This window comes from Nematostella vectensis, chromosome 10 (genome assembly GCF_932526225.1).
Source record: "Nematostella vectensis chromosome 10, jaNemVect1.1, whole genome shotgun sequence".
NCBI classification, from domain to species: Eukaryota; Metazoa; Cnidaria; class Anthozoa; order Actiniaria; family Edwardsiidae; genus Nematostella; species Nematostella vectensis.
The window spans coordinates 13,493,010-13,515,678 of NC_064043.1; the positions used below are offsets into that span (position 1 = coordinate 13,493,010).

The 22,669-nt window shown below is 37.9% G+C and overlaps 1 protein-coding gene across 4 annotated transcripts; it reads left to right on the forward strand.

Annotated features, from left to right (window-relative positions):
* The first annotated feature begins 3,337 nt into the window (after positions 1–3,337).
* On the forward strand, positions 3,338–19,788 carry LOC5502824 (la-related protein 1B). 4 transcript variants are annotated; one of them, XM_048733631.1, is made up of 23 exons: positions 3,338–3,909; positions 3,991–4,040; positions 4,143–4,220; positions 4,345–4,438; positions 6,411–6,650; positions 7,096–7,315; positions 8,268–8,322; positions 8,462–8,551; positions 8,727–8,826; positions 9,257–9,310; positions 9,504–9,731; positions 11,392–11,563; positions 11,914–12,085; positions 12,511–12,552; positions 12,682–13,041; positions 13,327–13,424; positions 13,744–13,907; positions 14,563–14,650; positions 14,763–14,819; positions 14,940–15,049; positions 15,526–15,575; positions 15,966–16,046; positions 16,986–19,788. In XM_048733631.1, exons 1-23 carry the CDS (start codon positions 3,654–3,656, stop codon positions 17,496–17,498), a joined length of 3,372 nt encoding a protein of 1,123 aa, XP_048589588.1. In that variant the 5' UTR covers positions 3,338–3,653; the 3' UTR covers positions 17,499–19,788. The 4 variants fall into 4 exon arrangements, with proteins under 4 accessions (XP_048589588.1, XP_048589586.1, XP_048589587.1 ...); XM_048733629.1 differs by having other exon boundaries at positions 3,341–3,909; positions 6,405–6,650; XM_048733630.1 differs by having other exon boundaries at positions 3,341–3,909; positions 6,405–6,650; positions 7,099–7,315.
* The last annotated feature ends 2,881 nt before the right edge of the window (positions 19,789–22,669 follow it).

The following is a 22,669-nucleotide window of genomic DNA, read 5'->3' on the forward strand; positions in this document are numbered from 1 at the left end:
GTTCAAATGAGTGAAAATAAGAGGTAAATCCAAGGCAAATCGAGCTCCCATTCACGAACGCCCTCTCCTCTCGGTAAGACAGAAAGACACCTGGTTTCCGAGGACGCAGCGAGGCCATTCGGACGTTCATACATCGACCTTCGGCCATCCTCGAAATATCCTAGTAATATTAAAATGTTAAGACAAAAAAGACACCTGGTTTCCGAGGAGGTTCATAAATATTAGATATTCATATAAGTATCGGTGTATGGAGAGATAAAACTTTCTCAGTAATCAAAATGAGCCATATTACACAACATTTTTGAAAAGATAAATATCCCTAATTTTCAGTTAAGGCTCGGCCGTTATTATTTTTTTAGCATTTCTATGGATGTGTTCTTACGGATGTTCATAGGTTTCAGTGTATAAGAAAATATAATACACAGAGTGCGAAGCCGTGAAGTTTTCAAAGAGAATTACACAAATGATAAAAAAAACTAATAAGGCTGTTTTTATTGGCACATTTTGGTCTGCATTGTAACGCATTACATTACACAAAACAATATTTAACTGCTATCTCAGCCTCGACGTGTTCTAAGCATGTTCTTTATAGAATGTGGTGAAAACTCAGGCTAGACGTTCTTATTACGAAGACTCTTTGCGTGAACGCAGTGTATGTTTACCGTTTATGAGGGCGTAAGTCAGTAAGGCCTAGTCCTTGCGTCTAGTTTCAGGTAAGGAGCTTTGTTAGAGGCTCTGCCCAGGGGAAGCTGCGTATCAACGGGAAAAGGAAGTAAAGATAGTCATCAGAGGAGATAGTGACAGTAATGGAACTCCCTGTGGCTATTGACCTCAGAGCGACAAACGAAGGGACTGGTCACTAGGCTTTCCTCCTCTTGTCATTACTATTCTTTTTTTTTTTGTATTTCGTTCTATTTTGGATATATTTAACGGCTCAGTGATTCTTATAAACGTCAAAAGAAAGATGTCACGCTTTCAATGACCACTTCGTCAATCGTAGTCAGATCTCATGCCCTCGATCACGTACGTATCAGGCCCATGTCGCTAGACATGTAAAAAATGGTAGAAAATTATTCAATTTCCCTTGAATCAATTTGGTGTACATAGGTAGACAAGTTTAGGTTGGACAATTTGCTTCTCCCAAACTCATATTTTAAGCATCAAACCAATAGACATCGGGCTGTCAGGCATGTTTTTTTCTTCGGACTTCTAATGGCAAAGGCAGACAAAAGCGCTGCACTTGTCGTTTCTTTTAGTTAGACCAGTAGACTGGTGCACGTTACGTCTGAGTAATAGTAAATATCTTTGTGTTTATAGAAGAAAAAAGGAGCCTGAAAGGCTAAAAATCCCATAAATCCTTTAAATAGTATGCCATAAATAGTTAAGCTAAGAATTAAATTTAAAATTTTCCATGTACATTGAATATATAACCAGATAACAAACCACTATCTTCTTTTCTACTTTCCTAATCATGCACTGTGACAAAAAGAAGGCTAATATCAGAAGAATATCCAAATGCATTTATGATTGAATATAACGGTGAAAAACCAATGTACATACATTTTTGTTTCCATAGATACCTGTGAAAGTTAATCCAGGATTTTTATATCCCGTACTAGCAGGGTCTGGATGGGGTTACTGACAAAAGGTGGAAAAAAAAAAAAAAAAAAACTAGTGACTAGCGACAAAAAATATTTGCTGACTACCGACATTTTATTATTTCCGGTATTTTTACTCGTTTACTTTCATCGTCAATCTACTTTAATTCGGCCATTTCAGCATCTGCATTATGTATTTCCTGTTGCATGAACTTTTCAGTCAATTATTAATCCATAATTAATTTATTATCAATAAGTCATTAATTACTAATCCATGAAATCTGGTACAAGAGCGAATACTAGCTTTGATTCACCGACTACCGACAAAGACCGATAATTCTTACCGACTACCAACAAATGATGGAAATTTTAACTGACTACCGACATGCAGACCCCCCATTCAGACCCTGTACTAACTGTCGTCCGCAACGATCAACCCTATCCCTAACAAGCTAACACACACGTTTACAACATATGGCACATAAGAAAAGTGTCACCACAATCTGGTATGTTTTTCGTTTTGAATATCATTAGGGCAAGTAAAAAAAGGAGACAAGTTGATCGTCCCCGCCCGCATCCTTTTTTCAGGGCCGCATCAATATTTTTTGTAATTTTTTTGTAATTCAATTATTTGGGCAATGAAATAAAAGCAGACGTTCCCGTTTCAAGGCTTTTCTTTCGATTTTTTCACCCGTTCGCAACATCTCGGAAATTTCCTTTGTAAATCGTTCAAATCTTTGATAAACCAAGAAGAAAAAATAAATAAATAATAATAAATAAAAGGGCCGCATGCTCCCTATTCTGATCTTATCAGGACAATAACCATGTTATTTTTTTACTTGGCCTTAGTTACCCCTGTGGAGTCTATGACTTGTTTCTATCATAGAAGACCTCGCAGAGTGGGAACGGCCTTGTATTTACTCTCAGCGGGTACATGACGTAAAGTATCATATAGGAAAAAAAAAGTTTACACTCTTTTTGAAGAACGTCTAATTTTCAGTTTAGGCTGGGCAGTTCTTATTTGTGGGACGATGTCCTTTAATTTTAGTTTATATAAGAATAAAATACCCAATGAATTATTAGGAAGAGTGTTACACTAATGATCAATAGCAATAAGAAGTTTGTTACTATGAGCACAATTTGATTCATTTTAGAACGCATCAGGACTAAAAAAGGAAAATCAAATTCTGCGCTCTCAGCCTCGGCACGTCCTCAGCATGTTTTTAAAATTTGGTGAATTATCAGCCTGGACGTTCTTATCAAAAAGTTATTTTAATAAAAGAGTGTATATAAAGCATCATAAAGAAAAAATAATTAAAATTACATGCTCTCAAGGCCTCGCGGATCCAGGAGCGAGTCCCAGCGGGTTCAATACCCGTTCAATAGAACCGCCTTTTACACTAGCAAAACGATAATGGTATGCTTAGGGGTAGATAATTGAGGATTCGAAGAACTGAGGTATAGCTTTAACATATTGAGTCACCTTTGAACAAATCTAGATCCGGTGTTGCTTACATGCATTGCATTTTGGTTTCCGTATCAAGGCCGAATAAATTTAGACACTCTTTTCTTTATGTTTGCACCTTCGACAATGGATGTGACTTGCTGACCTGCAATTCCTAAATGGTTCCTACACATTAAAGTCAAGTAATTTTGTTAAGCATATTGTAATAAGCAATTTACAGATTTTAAAATCTATTTGACCAGCTTCAAGGAAACCTTTGGAAGCCATTGTTCTGTGTGGTTCCTGATTGGCTCTCGTCCAGCTTCCGATTGTGTTCTTGCGCATGTCAAGTAACGAAGTGTGCCAGTGAAGAGACCTCGCTTCCTAATATAAAACCACATGGCGGACTAGTGAAGAAAAGGCTGGGTTTTCGTACAAATTACTCGCTTGATGGTCTAAGGAAGGCTACAAGAAACCTTCGCAGGCACAAACTGAAACACCTCCAAGGATAACTGAGTGGGTTTTCAGGATTGGTAGTCGGCAGAAGGGTTCTTGTGGAAGGGTTAGATTGAGTGAACCACGTCGAAGTCACACGTTTGGAGGACCATATTATGACTGAGGTGGAAAGCGTTCCTAAACCCGATTCTGACTTTACTAAGGAAGAATTACCAACGGAAGAGAACAATCATGATGTGTTGAACAGTTTGGATAAGGAGAACAGTGAAAAGAAGGAGAAATTAAGCAAAGGGACAGACGATAATGTGACCCCTCAGAAGGAGAAACCTCAAAGGGGCGCAAGTAACGACCTCGCACCACCCCCACCGAAAAACCCATGGACGAGACATTTGAAACAACCAGAGGAGGAAGGTATGGTCCAGACGCCTGGCTATGTCTCCTTTAAAAGAATAAATAAGTCTTATTCTGGAGTATTGTTGTTTCTTTTTGTAGTAAAACCCGAAAAGCCGGCTGTGGTGAAGGGCAGTAAACGCAAGGAAAAGGTTTGTTTGAGGGGCTATGGCTGGATACGTGTTTTGCTCCTTTTTGATTTGGGAGTGTAAATTGGTTATTTCATCAATCAATATGCCCTGTAATTCTTTCAGGGGAGCGAATTTGCAGATATCACCAACTGGCCCACCCCGAGCGAACTTTCGGCGTCTTCGGGATCGAAGGAAGCAAAAGTAAGCGAGAAAAACCAACCGACACATAGTCACTTACAAGTTATGATTTCTCGCTCGCGTGTGATCATGTGTTGTAAACATGATTTAAATTTGTCTAATAACGCATTTCCCGTTTAATTTTTAGCCTTCCCCGGTGCAGAAGAAAGAGAACAACGAAAATGAACAGAATCTTAACGAAGAAAGTTCAAAGAACGAGAAAGATACACCTAAGAAAAAAGGTACCTTGACGAACTGCTATAATGAAGCTCATTACACATGCGATATCACCGATTCTCTCCACAAATCTGTATTTATATTCTAATGCTAATGGGAAGTATTTTTCTATTTTAACAGTTAATGCAATTTAAATTGAGTTTTATTGAGATGAAACCCGCACCACATCAATGATTTCAAACCCAGTTGGTAATTTGTTAGTACAAGTTGGCCTACACACGGGTCCTAAGAACTGACGTGTTACTCTCTCGTTTGCCTCGACTGCTATTGGCTTCTAAACCCACCACTCAAACTATCTTTAATTACTCATTCGACACAGAACTCAGTCTACAACATTTGCCTATTGACGTCTGGATTTCCGTTCTTGTGTTTTGTGATTAAGTAAAATAAGACCATGGTACAGGTTGAATCATTGATCCTGTTCGATTTAGGAGGTATGGGCGATTTTTTCAACCTGTATGTTTGTTTATCTAGCGCCCTAGCCTTTCCACAGCCAGCTTTTTTTTCTCTATTTAATCACATGATCGGTACAAATTCACCTGATCAGCTAGTGTTTAATACGATTTACTACAACGTCGTTCGAAATTGGTGATTTCGTTAAGTAAATTGCTAACAGGTTTTTCACATGTTAGTTTGTGATCCCCTAGAGACATAGCACAGATTGTTGTTTGGAATACAGACAATCAAATAAAGCAGTGCCCATGCTGCTCATTATAGCCTTAGTCAAAGCTATATCATGGCTATACTAGAAGTATTCTTTATAAAAATCCCAATAAAGAAATGAGAGACCATATAGGTCATAATTAGGTCTGGTGGAATCATCTAAATAAGGGTTAGATTAAACATGGAATTTTTTCTATTGCTCAATTTGAATTTAAGGATAGTGTAGTTTAATTTGATTTAAGTGAGTGAGAGGTGACATGTGATTTTATCTTACTAATACTAACTGAACTCAGAAACTGTACAACTGGTGGGGTTTAGAGCGACCTGTTCTATACCTGAAACTGATAAAAGATACAAAGATACACCTGACAGACAAATAATGGTGGTTCTTAAAAGGGCAGATAAAAAAAAGACAACAAATGGTTTTCATCTCATTACTTTTTTAGAGAAGAGTTTGATTTTAATATTCACACATTAAAAAAATAATAAGACACTTTTGGCTCCAAAAATGTTAAGAAAAAAGTAATACTTTCGATGCAATTGCCAACAAGAAATTCTGCACTACAAGAACTAACATCCTTGTAATAACTTAAATCAAAATATTTTAGTTTTATTTATTAGATCATATCTTCTACCTTGAAAGAAGTCTATAATATTAATTATTACAAGCATCCTACTAACATCCTTGTAATAACTTAAATCAAAATATTTTAGTTTTATTTATTAGATCATATCTTCTACCTTGAAAGAAGTCTATAATATTAATTATTACCTTTGCTGCAAGTGTCAACAAGGTTTCCTTTAAATTAGCACCAATATATTAGAAGGAAGTTGAGTATCATGTTATATGTTATAGATTCAAATAATATTAAGGTTTGTTGAGTGAGCTGACAAATTACTGTTGTTTGGAATTATTATCTTCCAACTGACTTTGAAAGGTCAAGGATCAACAGTAAATTGTCTTCTTGTTTTCTATTTTCAAATTCAATGAAAATGGCTGTACTGTGGATAATGGATATATAAGATAAACAAAATAGATTCTATGGTTGCATTATCTAACCATTTGCAGTGTATGACCTGTCACTTTTAGTGAAGTTCCTTCTTGAGACACCATTTACAACAAATGCCTGCTACCTTGAAACTTGGAAATTACTGAGGGACTCAAACTCACGATGTAATAGAATCTTGCCGTCTACTTCACATTCCTTCCCTAAGTGTGTCTGCATATAGCCGATTGTTATTTTACCCTTACTGGCTCTGAACAATTTCTATCCTAACCATATTTTTATATTTTCTTTCTACCAACTGGCCCAGCTGGAATTCGTCAAAAATGGGTCCCCCTCAGTTTAGAAGGAGACGAGGGACAGGTTTCCCCTACTGCAGGCCAGATGTCGCCAGAGAACCCCTCCACCAACAAAGGCTTCAAATCTCCAAACAATAGGTTTGGTTCCACAACCTCGTCATCTGATGGAAGAGGGAGTAATAGGGGAGGGCGAGGTGGCCGTGGCGGAGGGCGTGGCAGGGGTAGGGGTGGAAGACAGAGGTCCCCAAGAGGTAAGACTTTCATTCCTGTAATAATAATATTATTCCATAATAACATCAAAACAATGTTATGATTTTACAAGCTTTTTGCGCTCATTCTTGAAAATGCAAAAGTGTTATTGGCTTATTTGATCATCAGGTTGCCACTCGTTTTTGTTTACTGTTGAAGTTGCCATTGCTTTATTTGAAGTTGGTGTCGTAGTTGTCATGTGTCATGGTGCATAAATTCTTGAGTGCAACCTCCTCAAAATCACATGGACTCTCAATTTTATACTCTTAAATTCAAACTTAAATTTTAAAAAAACGATAAACAGTTTATTTGCATTTAACTTATGCTACAAATTTTATTATAGGCAATCAAATCTCTTCTGGTAGCATGAACATTTTTTACATGCCTGTGTGCACTTGTCGTTAGATTGCATATTGCTTTTACTGATCGGTATTTACTTGCTTTCAGTAGACAACCAGCAAGACTTCCAGTTTAGTCAAGGTTACCAGTATGGTGGTTACCAGTACTACAATGGCACCGCATACTTTCCAGGGCAGCAAGCGGCACAACAAGGCCAGGCGCCGTACGGAATGACATACTACTATAATACTGCAGCAGCCCAGACACAGCCATTTGTCCCTGTACCCATGGATGAGAAAACGCTGCAGGAGTACATCAAGCGACAGATGTGAGTACTGCTCTACGCATGAGGCGTGTACATGTGTTGCCCCTTCATGATACATTTTTATGCCAAAGAGTATTGTTATGAGAGGTCTATTGATGCCCTAAATAAGTCTTAATAGAGACGAAAATTTGGCAGACTACCAGTTTTTGATGAACCATATTTATACTTTGATTAACTAACATGGCTATTTGGGTAATTTAATTGATGCCTTTTCACAATATATTATTATGTGATAAGGTTTTGTTTGGTCACTGATTGATGAGGATTTTATCCATCCTTTCTTTGGGATGTTCAGTCTTTGTCTTATATATTTAAATGCCTGAAATCCTGCAGTATTTGTTTCATTGAAACATGTAATAATATAATAAATATATAACAAAATATATAATAAGATATAATTTGTATGTAATTTTTATTGCCGGGCAACTGCTTGAAATGTCTTAGTAATGCTGACTCACACAATTCTCACCTGAGGATGGTGGTCATGCAACGGATCACATGAAGTGCTTCACTTAGCCATTTAGTCACACAACCCTGGCATGAGACAAACTATTGCTCATTGCCATAAAGTTATATGATAATGTTGACAATCAACAGTCTTAGCAGTGGGTATGCTAAGACCTCATTTTCTTACAATTATTTGAAGGAATTATTGTTATTGAAGGATTTTAGTTTATACAACAACACCCAAGTTTATACAACAACACCCAAGTTTATACAACAACACTCAAGTTTATACAACAACACTCAAGTTTATACAACAACACTCAGATTTATACAGTGACACTCGACTGCATCTTTTGCATACTTTTTTGTTCATCACATGCCATGATGTAATCTGTGCATCTATTTGTTAAATATAAACTTAGTCAGATTTTACTGCATTTTACCCCTTGCGTTCGGCTGATAAAATATTGTTACTTTTATATTCTAACCTTATGTTTCTTTGTTCTAGTGAATACTATTTCAGTGAAGCCAATCTGCACAAGGACTTTTTCCTGCGTAAACAGGTAAGTTATATCTCAACCTTTCAAAGCCTGATATGTCAATGGTGTAAAAGAGAGTGTATTTACACAATAAAGAAGGCTGTAAGAACTGACTGAATTTCTTAAAACCATGCTTATTTCCATGCATTTATTTAAATTTCAGATGGACGATGAGGGCTATATCCCGATTGCTCTTATTGCAAGTTTTTACAGAGTGCAGGCGTTGACGCATGACATGAATCTCATTCTTGAGGTAATACAACATTGGCAATTTAATTATTAGTGATAATAGGGATAATGATGCAAATTGCTTACTAACACAATTGTTACAAAAGGACTAATGTCGGGAATTGGAGTAATGATGTCATCTGAACAACTAGACAATCTTACTGTGAAACGTCTGAATATGTTTTTATTATCATTTTCAGACTATGAAGGACAGTGATATTGTAGAGTTGAATGGGACAAAACTGAGGAAAAAGGAGAACCCGTCTGTGTGGCCCCTTCCCCCAAATTCCCCCTTAACAGGTATGCAGTTCTAACTGTTTATTCTTGTTGAATTTCCGAGTAGCTCATGTATATACATGGAGCTGTCTACAAAAATAGTACAGACATCTTAATATTAACAACCACTCTTGTGGCATTTGGCCATGCATTTACTAATCCCTTCTCTTATTCTCTATTTTTATAAACAATTTTGTTAAAGATTCTTATTAAGCAACCATTCTGGTGTTTGCAATTGAAAAGGTTCATTTTGCTATGCAAAAATGTTAATTAATTTACATGAAATTTCTTAGCCTTTATCTGGTATACAATCCTGTTAAATCAAAACATGATTAGAAATATCTTTTTTCTTCAATTGTTTTTATCTATCATGGTTAGCATTTCAGTTAAATTAAAAACATCTTGAAGACTTGTTAAAATCTCACTTACACTCTTTCTGATTCTTCTGGTCCAGTGCAAAACACCGCCATTTATAGTATGCCTATTGGAGTTGACCAGTATGCGTCAGGTAGGTTTGTCTTTACTCCCCCAAGTTTGAGCAGCTGAGAGCACTTAGATGTTTTTATTCCTACTCTTGTCTAATTTGATCTTATTTGAATCTTTATTTTTTTTAACACTAATGCTGATTCTTGTCTTTTTTCAGTGATTCCTTTGATTGTTTTGTTACTATACTAATAGTTGTTTTCCCTGTATGATTGCAGGTGATCCAAACAGTGCATATCCCGGCAGCTATGACGCATCATCTCAAAACTTCTCCCAGGAGATGGAGGTGGAGGCTGTGGAAAGCACTCACGAGGAGGCTTCCCCAGAAGCCACAGAAAAACCAGCTGCGCCCAAAGCAGAGGGACAGGATACCAAGGCTGACCTGTCCAAGGAAGAAAAGAACAGTAAAGAACAAACGCCAACACCTAAGATAAAGTCACCAGAGCGTAAGTCACCAAATGGTCCACTTGTTGGGTTGGGCCATTAGAAATGGAGGGGAACACTTGAAAAAATATATCCAAGTATGCAATATGAGACGAAATAAACTGATGTAGAAAGACAACAATAAATAAAAATATGGCACAAGTCAACACATATGCGCAGTAAATTGCGAGACAATAATACATAAAAGCAAATAGTGCATCCTATTTAGGAAAAGACAAGGAATCTGATGGTGTACAAATTATTCTGTAAACAACTAGGAAAATATAAAAACTAGACTATTATTTAACAAGTTTATTCAAATTTGTTCAATTTAGTGAACACGAGGAAACAAAACACAACTTCTTTTGACAAAATTCTTCTTCAATAAATACACAAATCAATACAATATTTTAAATAAATGTACTCGCAGTATTCCTGAATACATTCCACAAGTTTATTCCACAGATAAGATTCCAAGATTTGGTAAAACAAGGACATTTTATCAACCAGAGTTTTACGGTTTCAAAGTGCGTGTTCTGAACACAGCGATGGTTGAATTTTCTAAATCGGTTTTATGTTTAGAGAACAAAATCTTAGTGCTTTCCATGGATTTCCTAAACTCATAATCAGTTCACAGCATCTTCAATGTACAATCAACTGAAAGTATTGTTTTCCTTAATTTTTATTTACCAAGAATGGAGGAATATAGAATTGATTCAAATCATTCGCACGGATCTTGTTAGTCAAATCTATTGTTCTCAAAGAAGCAAAGTAACATGCAAAATATTCGAGTTAATCCATCTAAAAAACCCTTTGTGGAATCCTTGTTACCTAGCAGATGTTATGTGATCCAGTAAAGGTTATTTTTGTACCATTTTGACCTACTGAAATGAAGTATTTTGAGATGTGAGCAACCATGTAAATTCACACGTGGTCAAATTTTTAAATCACCCTGGCCTGATTTAGCTAAAATAAATATCATTATACAGATCTTTTCACGAAAATAAAAAGCCTTTATCCATACAGCAGATTTTTAGTGGGTAGATGATTTATTCTCACCAGACTAGAGGCAATGTACTTCTCGAAACACTGCAAAATCTTCACTGTGAGACTTCAAAATTTGGATCTCACTGTCAGAATCCTGCGTGAATTCTGATGTCTTTATGGACTGTTTGCCATCATTTTTTAACAAAATGATCCTCTCACGGGCTGTAATTATCCTCTCTAGAGCTATCATGTCAGGTTATCTTCCTTTACCAAGCCTTAAAAGCGAGAAAATTATGGAAATATTGTGATTTTCAAGCTCTTTCAGGTCTCCAAGAATTCAACAAGGCGGTCGTGCGAGACAAGTGATTTCACTACACGGCATTGTTCTATTGTGCGGTTGCTAGGAGATGCGCAAAAGAGCTCATTTGATTGATCAATTCTTTGTCATACTACTGCTGAATTTTCAAAAGCTTTACTCGCCGGGTAGGGGAGCTAGATGGGTTTTTCTTGTGGGTGCGAAAGCAGGGCCGTATAGGGAAATATGACAGTTTTTCCACAGGGCGTTTCAGGGCGGTATGGGAGCGAATGGGTTAAAACCTTGTTACCAGTAAATGAATGGATAAAAGAAATGATAGACAAATCTCCAACTACTCGAATGATTATTGAATGAAAAATGCATTCTTTTTTTTGTTATAGCTCCCAAAGAGGACGAGTGGAAGGAAGTGAAGAGAAAAAAGGCAACAATACCAAAACAAGCAGCCCAAACTTCTGGCTTTTATAATACAGAACAAGAAGAGCTTGACTTCCAGTTTGATGAAGAACTAGAAAACCAGGGGATGAAACCAACTTTCTCTGCATCTAATTACTGGTAATTTGTGCCTTGACTTTCTTTCTCTGCATCTAATTTGTCATTTTCATATAATGTCCTGAATCATTTTATCAAAAAACTGCTGCATTGGTACTGTTTGCATACAGTCATATGGCAACAAATGCTGTTTTAGAGAACAGCATTTCACACCCTTTTTTTAAGCCTTTATTAGGGCAACAAATGCTGTTTTAGAGAACAGCATTTCACACCCTTTTTTTAAGCCTTTATTAGCAAAAAAGGGCTAAAATGCATTACGGCTGCATGAATATGGTGGTAGTGAATGTCATCAGGATATGATAATGATTGTTGGAATTATGTTTTAGGTATGATGTTTGTTTTTGTTTCCCCAGGGATGATGACTCTGATGATGATCTTGATGATCAAGACATCCATAAGATTATGATTGTCACACAGACTCCACCCCCAAAGAAACACGACAGAACTGGAGACTTTGTGCCTAGGTCCAAAATGACGCACGAGCTCTCCAAAGTGATTAATGATGGACTCTTTTTTTATGAGGAGGTAAGCTCTGCCCTCCTAAACCATTTATTTTGGTTACTTGTCTCAAGTTAGTAATTAGGTGCAAAAGTACTGTATAAGCATTGATGCAACAAGGAACGATTTATAAACGATGTGTCATTCATCAATCCCAACTTGTTTCAATACAGTAGAAACTTGAAAATAAAGAATCGTGAATAAGTCAAGTTCTTCCATGGGCTTTACTTAGCATTGCTGTTATTGTCTGGTCAAAAGATGTTCTGAATAGTTACTTGTAATTACCGCAAAATAAATGAAATAGAATCAAACATTACCAGTCCGTTTTTTCAAAGAGTACCCTGATTTAACAGATCCTGTTCAGCCTGATTTTGAGAATTTTAGTTTCTTATAGGGAACGTTTATTGTTATTTTCAAGGGAGATTTCTGACATTTCTTTTCCTTAATTCCAGGATTTGTGGGATGATAGTGATGAGTCATATTTAAGCAAAAAGGTAAGATAGTTCTGCATTACTTCTCTCGTATTGCTGCCTGCATTTATTTAGCCAAAAAGGATTGTCAGAAGTGTTTTCTCAAGCTATATATATATATATATATATATATATATATTTCATTATCTATAGTTGGAATTGACATCTTCCTGGAAAAGAGTGGATATCATTAGCCAAGACAAGTTCCTCTCGCAGAAGGATGCATTAGAACATATTCGACCACGCTCATTAACGGAGTCCAAGGAAGTCCCCCCCATCCCCACAAAAGTACCGCACGCCACGCTGTCGCCCAATGCTGATGTGTTTAGGCCACGTTCCACCACCCTTCCAGCAGATAATCTGTCCAGGTCATTACCTACCACCATGCCAGAGCCCCCAGCCTTCTTGCAGCATACACGGACACAGGGATCACGCACACCCAAGCGCAAAGATGCCAAGACTGCTCCTAGATTCTTCCCAGCCATCAGCAAGGAAAAATTATACCCAGAATCTGTGAGTTCATTTGAAACATCTTTTATCGCCGTTGGCTCAGATAAGTTTTTGGTGAGGAAAGAAGTAGCGGTATTATAACCCAAGGTTTTAATTAAAAAAAGAAGAAGTCTCTTTTAACAAAAGCTTGTTTACAGTTTTTGCATTTGTACAATTTCCAGGCATAGAGAGTCAAAGGTCTCACTGGCACAATCTTAGTTTAAAAAAATAATGTAAAAAATACACAAAGTTTAGTTTAAAATTGCCATAAAAATAGATTAAGTGATGAGTGGTATGTTTCGTTTTCAGGGACCACATAAGAGAAAGACCAAGTATAGCCATAACCCACCGGTGGAGGCACATGTGGGATGGGTCATGGGCGCCACTGATTTTATTCCCCCTGCGAGGTACAATACTACTAAGTCCATGCAAATTCCTGTTTTTAATCCTTTCCTTATAAATACTGTATTCTTCTGTATTCAAACTGATAATCCTTTTTGTCCCCAAAGTAAATAAAGAAGGTAATTCTTGGACAACAAAGATGATGAGCTTCTAGACATTCTATTTTTGTTTGCTATTACTCATTACTTTTCTGCCTTATTAGATGTGAAATGGGATTATTTGAAGCGTCAAGTCAAGTTTTTCCATCATGTCGAGCCACTATGTTCTGATGGATGCAACAGTCCTATTCAGTATATGATTTTATGTATGTTATTTCTCTGACAGTCCAACATTATCAGACGCTGAGCTTGCATCGGCAGCAGCTGTTGGCAGCTATGGGTCAACACCCCAGTCTATACCACACTTTGAGCATCCTTCTCATCGACTACTTAAAGAAAATGGCTTCACTCAGCAACTCTATCACAAATTCCATTTGAAGTGCTTAAAGGGTACGTAAGCAATCACTCGTAACAGTAATGGTTCTGATAGGATAATGTGGAATATACTGGAACATAGTCTAACAAACTAGGATTATATCTTAATGTGGTAAAAATGTGATAACATTCAGTGAAAATGCTACAGACCTCCCTAAAGTTACAATGTATAAAATCGAAACAGCAACTGGAAACATGTTGTATGTCTTATCACATGGAAAATTGGGTCAAGTTTTTCCTATCAAACTCTTTGAATACAATGAGAACAATTTGACAATTGCGTTTTGTATCAAGGTCACAGTTCACATTCACACTAAAAAATGTCAAAAAATGTTTTTTCTGCAAAAATGATTTGTTGAGGTCATTATCTAGGGAACTAAACACAGATAAAGTGGATTCGATTGCATGTATGATGTTATTAGGTGTGAAAGTGTTGAAAATTGGAGAGTTAATATGGGACCTCATGACCTTGCAAGGTGCATTACAGCAAAACTAAAATGCATTACAAAGCAACAAACTTTTTCAAGGTTGGTACCCTAGGATTCGTCAGCCTTGCTTCAAAAATTTGCTTAAAGCAGTTTATTGCTATTACTAAAAATGGGTGAGCGCATTTCATGAAGGTGAACCATACTCTTAATATTCTTTGCTTGTATGTTTCTTCTTTGAGCAGAACGCAAGAAGTTAGGCATTGGACAATCTCAAGAAGTCAATACATTATTCCGTTTCTGGTCATTCTTCCTCAGACAACATTTCAACAGGTAAACCAAGTTCAGATTGATGTGAAGACTTACTATTACTTACTATTTAGCCATGTACATATGGACAGAATATTATAATTTGTTTTTATCTTCAACTTTATTCTTGTTTCAGAAAAATGTATGAAGAATTCAAGAAGCTAGCAGTAGAAGACTCTGCTGCAGGTTACCGGTAAGTGCTGGCTTTAACACAATGTAATGCAAAGTGTTATGAATTTGCTCTCACGTTATATTTGCTTAAATTTGCAGGTTATGTTTTCTGTGTCTACTAAAATGTTTTGTTATTTTGTAGGTACGGACTAGAATGTTTGTTCAGATACTATAGCTATGGCTTAGAGAAGAAATTCCGACCAGAACTGTTTAAGGACTTCATGGATGAGACGATCCGAGACCATGACCAAGGTGGGCTTTCCATGACATTGTAGCTCATTGTAGCCACTACAATAATAGAGAGCTTAAGCAAGTCGACGCGAACGGCATCAAAAACGGCGCGCGCTCTGACGAATTGTTGGAAAAACGGCGTTGACGTCCGTGACCGCGCGCGTAGAACGTAAAAATAGGGAAAATGCCGTTCTAGATTTCCTGTCACGGACGTCAACGCCGTTTTTCAGCAATTCGTCAGAGCGCGCGCCGTTTTTGATGCCGTTCGTGTTGACTTGCTTAAGCTCTCTAATATCGCATTAAAAGAACAAGTGACTCCAAATTGCAACTAGAGAAAAACAAGCTTCCATATCAAGCTCTTGAATCCTTTGTCATTTTCTTTATTGCACAGTCTAATCTTAATATTAATACGAATCTATGCTCAAAATATCTCTAACCCCCTACCCTTGACTCTATGTATAAACGACCATCAGGATTCACACGGATTTTTCTCACAGGAAATCTGTATGGACTGGAAAAGTTTTGGGCTTTCCTGAAGTACTACAAGGTGGGTAAAAATCTTCCTTAGGCTATACAGTGTTTCTTAAAATTCATAGTGATCATAAGTGATTTTTAGGCAAAATACAAAGTGCGAGAAATCGCCTATTACCATCAGCTGATTTGGTTAAGCTATTCGGGGTGTTTGCAATAGATGTTATTTTGGAATTTCTCCAAATAATTCATCTTCTGATTTTGTTGAAAATAATAACAAAGGGGTGGCTGATAAAGCTTTTTTAACAATAGTAGATCACGTTAGTGTAAAGGAGGTGGATTTTTGGGCAATATTTTATGTTTTAGTCAACCCAATAGTCAACCCATATGAAGCACATTTAACCATCCCCAAAGAGCCTGCCACAGTGAAATAATTCTTTTCTTATAATGCTTTATTATTCCCCAGGGTAAGGCAAAGTTTGAGGTCGATCCTGAAATTCAAAAGAGGCTAGACAAGTACAAGACAATAGAGGACTTCAGAAAAGATGTGAGTAAGACAGGAAATTACATAGAAATCACCATAAAACCTAAAACAAGCAGAAACTTGGTATATGCTTATTAAAAAAATTGTCAGTTAAAATGGAGAATGGAAAATGGTGGCTCTATGAGTTGATTGAATGAGTTATTAGCATATTGTAATTTGAATTATTTAAATTATATTGTAATCTAGATAGATAGATAGGGGTTTTATTCAATTGCCATGGCAGTATTACAGACTGAATTAAGGCAAAGGGCCAGCACATATAGCGTTATACTATTACAGAAATCGATAAGCAACAAAGTCACCAAAGCGTTTAGTTGCAGAAATATGTTTGTAGGTATTCATACTGCCGGATCTTAGTGAGTATCCATGCACATTATTAATTACGCCTCCAGTAATTACAGATCGAAGGGGTTCTAGCTCTTTAGCGGAGGTCATGAGACTGATACAAAGCTCGCGCCTGCGGTCAGCAAGACTTTGGAGCCCGCTGGTTTCCAAGGCCTCCTTGTATCGTAGATGGGGTAAAACGATACGGAGGGCCCTCTTTTGGATGCCCTCAACAATGTCGACAAGGAACCCTGTTATGTTAGCCCATACTGGACCTGCGTACTCCACAACAGATCTAATGAGTACACAATAGATGGCAATAAGATCCTGGACCGGTACTCCAGATTTCTTAAGGAGCCGGAGAGCGTAGAGCCTTTTGTTTGCCTTCTTAACTACATAGTCTACGTGCTTATTCCACGATAGATCTGAGCTAATGTGGACGCCGAGGATTTTGTAGCTTTCAACCCTTTTAATCACGGAGCCCATGAGTTGCAGGGCATTAACTGGCGAGGGCTGGTACTGCAGGAAATTAATGACTATATAATCTTTATATAACTTCAATCAAGCAGAAGCTTTGTATATGCTGTTCTTACCTAAATGTTTTTTTCCTACCTTTAGCCTATGAACCAGTTTCCAGTTGATCCATACCATCATAAGAAAGGGCACCACAGGGATCACCATCACAAAGATCACAAGGATCAGAAAGACCATGCTAAGGATCAGTCCAAAGATCACAAGGATCAGAAAGACCATGCTAAGGATCACTCCAAAGATCACCCCAAGGATCATCCCAAAAACCACCCTAGTAAGGATCAAAAGGGATCAAAAGAGACCAAGGAACATAAGGACTCTAAGGATAAGGATTCGAAAGAGCACAAGGATCAAAAAAGCCACAACCACCATAAAGACCCCAGGGGTCACAAGGACCGTCATCACTCGGACAAGACTAAGGATAAACCTTCACAATCTGAACACTCAAAAGGGGTTGAGAACAGTAATAAGAATGCTGCAAAAACCTCTGCGTCTGTAGGGCCTTCTAATAAGGAAACTGCATCTTCGGATAAGCAGACAACTAAAGTTGAAGCAAGCAAAGATAGTACGGTATCATCTACAGCAACATCATCTAATTGATGTAACTATTTCATTGAGTAAAAATAGAACTAGAGGAACTGACATCTCAACTGAGCATCAATTTGTTTGGATATTAGAGAGCTTGTGTGTTTGGAAGGAATTGATTAGCCTTGAGTAGCTGAAATGAAGAAAAGCCGTACATCCGTACAGGATTTCACTTAATGCTGAAAGCCACATTATTATGGCAGTTAATGGAGGGCGAATCCTCTGATGATAACATTACACATGAAGTAGTAACACTCAATAATAATCCTGCTATCGAGGTCCAAGTTGTCAACAAAGTGTTGGTGGTACAAAGACGATGATAATATCAATTAAGGTGTTGTATGGTAAAATTATTTCGAAGGCCAAAAACTATTGGCCTTATGTTGGGTCTCGTGGATACGTTATGATGGGATTGACAATTCCTTCCTTAGAAGATAGAAACTCGTGTTGGGTGAAGCATTTGGACAAGTGGCTGTAAATGCTCTCTCTACATTTTTGGTTGTTTTACACGCTTTTACAGTGAAAGGCGATGGTTAAACAGCAGTGCAAAACTGTCTCAGTAGCAAAATCCAGAGATTACGTCAAAATTACAAGCCTATCAACAGATATTTCCAATGCCAAGTGGTCGTTACGGTTGCATTTGAAAGCTCCTTGGGTTGATGGTGGTGTAGAGTTCATATTCCTTATGGAGACTGTCATCCAGCCAAGACATCCAAGATTGAGGTGACATTTTAGAACCATATACAAACTATTAATGATCAATAGCTAAATAGAGTAGGCCTTACAGCATTGACTGATTAATTGCTATAAAAAGCTTGCACATTCCAAGTCTATTATGGAAACATATTTAAGATCTAAAAATTAGCGATATTTTTATAATTTAAGGATCACTTCTGCCGTTGTTTGATGTACAAGATGTTATTCTTTGCTGTTGTAGTTTCAGCCTGTCGTGTATTTTTGTGGTGTTAACATTTAATGCTATAGAATGTTTTCTTCCAAAGTAAGTCTTTTATTTCAAAATGTTAGCATTTTGGCTAGCAAGTCAAAAACATTTTTGCGTTTGCATTTTGCGTTGTTATGAGCATTCCAGATTTGTTTATTATTGGATTCAGAGCACAACCCAAAATAACCTGAAAATTTTTTAAACATCGCTAATTGTGTATGTACGGATTATAACTTCTCGTTTTAACTTCAATTGTTAACAACCAAGAAGAATTTTCTTCAGATATAATTGCTTTAGCTGAATCGGCATATTGTGTCTAACCAGCTATATTAGTTGTAAATAAGTTTATGTAAAGTTCTTATGCTCGTCGTGATTGTCACTTTTAATGTTTAAAAAATAGGTTGTGCACACAGATATATAGCATATAGAATATAAGTGTGATTTTGACGTTTTCGGAAATTATTTCGGGTAATATATACGATTTTGTGACCCCCCACATTTGGGTGTGGCAAAGAATAACTGTCGGAACCAGCAACCACAGCGTGTTAAGACTGGCAGCAAGTGAGGCTAGGGCAAAAGGGTCTTGTTCAACGAGTCAATTTCTCGTGACGCTTATATGGTTTTATTAATGGCGTGCCTTTGAGCTTTAGCTTCAAACCGTACTCGATTATCAGAACAATGGATGTTTCGTGTCATTCCAACTCCATTAACTGAAATTTTTTACAGATATTCGAGTGCGTCTCTTATGTTAAGGTACAGTCGACTTTGCCTAGTATCCTCACTTCTTGTCAGTCTATATTCACACCGGGAGCATGTCCCCGACTTAACGCATGACTCCTGGACAGTTCCATTCACGGGTGTGGTTCCTTTTACTGCCTTATCGGCTAGTGTCCGCAGAAGGGTGACAGACAGCTTGAGACACGTTAGTGAAACTGTCTGTCTGGCTTCTACGGAAACAAGCCCTTGAATTGTGAGGGTTGATCATAGCTTGTTCTCGCCCAGACAACTTAGAGAGCTACCTCCCCAATCGGACATTTTCTCACCTCAGATCTCTCACCATGTCACATACTTTTTTCACAAATTGAGAAGACGCATAACTGCATTGGATAAAATGAGTAAAAAGCTGATTGGTTTAGCCCTTTTGAGTGACACTATGTAAGGGTGCCCAGTCCCCCTCTACCAGTGTTTGCTTTTGACGATAGTGAGAACGAGATCAAACAATCCACCAGTTAATATATATTAGTCTTTATTTTGTTGGATAGGGTATAACTAATAGAAGCTAATTTTGTAGTGGGTATTATATAGTGCACCTGTGTATGTAAGAGTCTTACAAAAAAAAGAACAAATATTTGAAAACGCCAATTTGTTGACGTCTTTAATTGTATCTCTATGATTAGGTATGCTGGCCAAATTGAGTTATTAACTTTTTTAACCCTTTAACCCCCCCCCCCCCCCCCCCCCCCCCACACACACACACACATACACGCGCGCGCGCACACACACTCACACTCACCAAAAATGTATTCTCGACTAATAAACATCATAAATGTAAACAAGAAATCACTAGTTCCGGATACTCGACTCGATATATTATTTGACAGCTGATCTTCAAAATCATCACACCCAAGACTACATTAGCAAAATACAAACCACCCAAAAATAGGTCAACAGGGATAGGGGACTTGCGCTAGGAGATCACGTGAGTTTGGGTGATGGTTAATGTGTAATAGTCAAGCCAGAACAAAAGAGAACAAAGACATTACAGTGTATTAGTACTCAATAAACTAAATAGTATTTCACGGGATTTTGAAAACCACTCTAAACACTAAGAGCATTTTCACCACCTATTGGACGCCTGTATAGCCTGATTTGCAGATGCGTACGCACCCATACCTGTAGAACACCGCTGGCGCAGGGAAAACCAATAACCATAAGCGCGGGGCGTGCATTACAATAGAAATCTACCGCAATGCAGCGCGCGCTGCATGACGTAGTTGAGGTAGGGTTCTGTGTCGAGTGCGCGCGAAAGATTATAGCTGGAATGGCCTATTGCCAGCGAGGTGGGCGAAACGATTTACACCCAAGTACAACAAGTAAGTTTGGGGTCGCTCATACGAAGATTCTCTTTTCAACCAGAGGCATGTATAAGCAATAGACCGAACGTGTCGCGCTTTCTGTGATGCAAGAACCTGTAGACTGCAGACGAAACTCGACGAAGCCCGAAAAAAAAAATACCCAATGATTCAACTTCAACGCCCAAACGGGGTGGGGGCATTAAAGTCGGGTACGGCATAATGACAGACAGACGACTCCGTTGGGCGTGACAGTGAATGACAATAGGGAGCTTTTAAGCAAGGACGGTGACGACGGCTAGGACAACACGGTCTAAAAAGATGTTTTCGCGCGTTGCGATAAAAAATAGTTCAATTGCAATGAAATTAGCAAAACATTTTAGTCAGAGACAGATAAAAATAAAATAAGGACATTATTTCTAAAGTAGCGAACGTAGTAAGAGGAGTTTACCGTGCAAACGTCCGCGTCCTCAACTGCCCGTGAAACTTTAAGTTTTCACGTTGGCTTTATCAGCGATAGATCGTGCGTCACCCAGCTGCTATCGGTCCTGCACGAACTCGGAGCGGCATTAGACGCTGGACGGGAAACCGACGTCATCTATCTGGATTTCTCCAAAGCTTTCGACTCCGTCCCGCGACTCTGTCCCGCACGAGAGCAAGCTCTCGTAAGAGACCAGCTCCGTTAATGACCGCAATTTTCAGTTCCCAAGGTGGTCGCTTACGAGAGCTTCAACTGTAATAGATAAGGTGGGAGACTTTGATTTGATTTTTTTAGACATGTTATCATAAGCCTCTAGAAAAGCATCATTGGTGAATGATGTGGTATCGGGGAAATACCACCGTTTTGACATTTCTCTTTATTATGTAGTACCCGCAGAAAAACTTTAATTTAGTAACGGGAAACCAAGAAAACCTGGAGCCGTGCGTAAGAAAAATAAGAGGCGACTGGTTGACTATCAACTAGTTAGTCCACTGTTAAATCGAGTATTTTTAAATTCTCGTATTTCGTCCCTACTAGACCTAAAAACATCATCACACGATAAGTGTTGTGCGACTATTCTACAACATTCGCATAAATAAATATTCTAGAAATCCTAGTTCGCCAAAACTAGTTTATCGTTTACTTTAGTTAAACATTTACTTTACAGATATTTCGAACAAGCCAAACGTATTCCTCAGCCTCATTATTCTATATTATATCATTTGATTTTTAGTCAAAAGATTGTTATTCTAACATCGACGGATTCTTACTATAGTTATCCTCAATTGTGAAATTGTACCTTTTCCTTAGATCAACATTCATTTGTAATTCGTGCATCACCTACGTTAAAGCAGTCAAACCAGTTATCGCAGAATTATTAATTAGTCAGTATAAATAGGAGTTCACTGTAAAACATAGGCACTTGTAACATCAACAGCTTGCTGCGGAGGCTATCGAGTAAGTTCTGTTGGCTTCGTGAAGACAATCCCTAGTCAAGGAAGAGGTCTAGTAAGGATTCCCTTCTATCAGCCTCGCCTTCTGAGAATCGTCTGATCGTTACCTCCTAGAACGAGCTTGAATACCACCCTGCTCGCTAAAAAGGGCTTGTCCTTAAAATAAACGGCTACTGTGAACCAGCAACCAGCCGTTCGTATTGTGACCTCCCGCATGCACTTTGACCTAGTTCACCCTTGACAACATAAGCCTCAGAAATAGCCTCAGAATTCCCCGGTAATGCTTTAATTTAGATCGAAGAAAGTATATAAAGAGATATTCATTGCGTGAGAGCTCCCGATGCCAAAAATAGTTATTGTCTTTATAACCAAAATGGACTTGTCGTATTTAACCTATATGTGATAAAGGTAACAAAAGTTAATAAAGCTATAAAATTGCGACACGGACGCGGTTTGCCCCTGTGGTTTAGTTCCAAACAAAATAAGTTTAAAAATACACGTGTGAAAGGGAAAAAAAACTTGCACGGCTGGACCGCAAAAGGACGGGCCGCTTTGTGTAGAGCATATAAAAAGGGAAAGGTTTTAGTGCTAGATATAGTTATTCTTACTCTTGTAAAACCCTGTTGTCGAGGAGAATTAAACTGATACCTTCAGCCAAGCGGTCAGCTAGTTCTTTCTTCATTATCCCCTCGACAAGAGGACACAGTTGACAGTGTATTGCAGAAGTGACTCTTTCA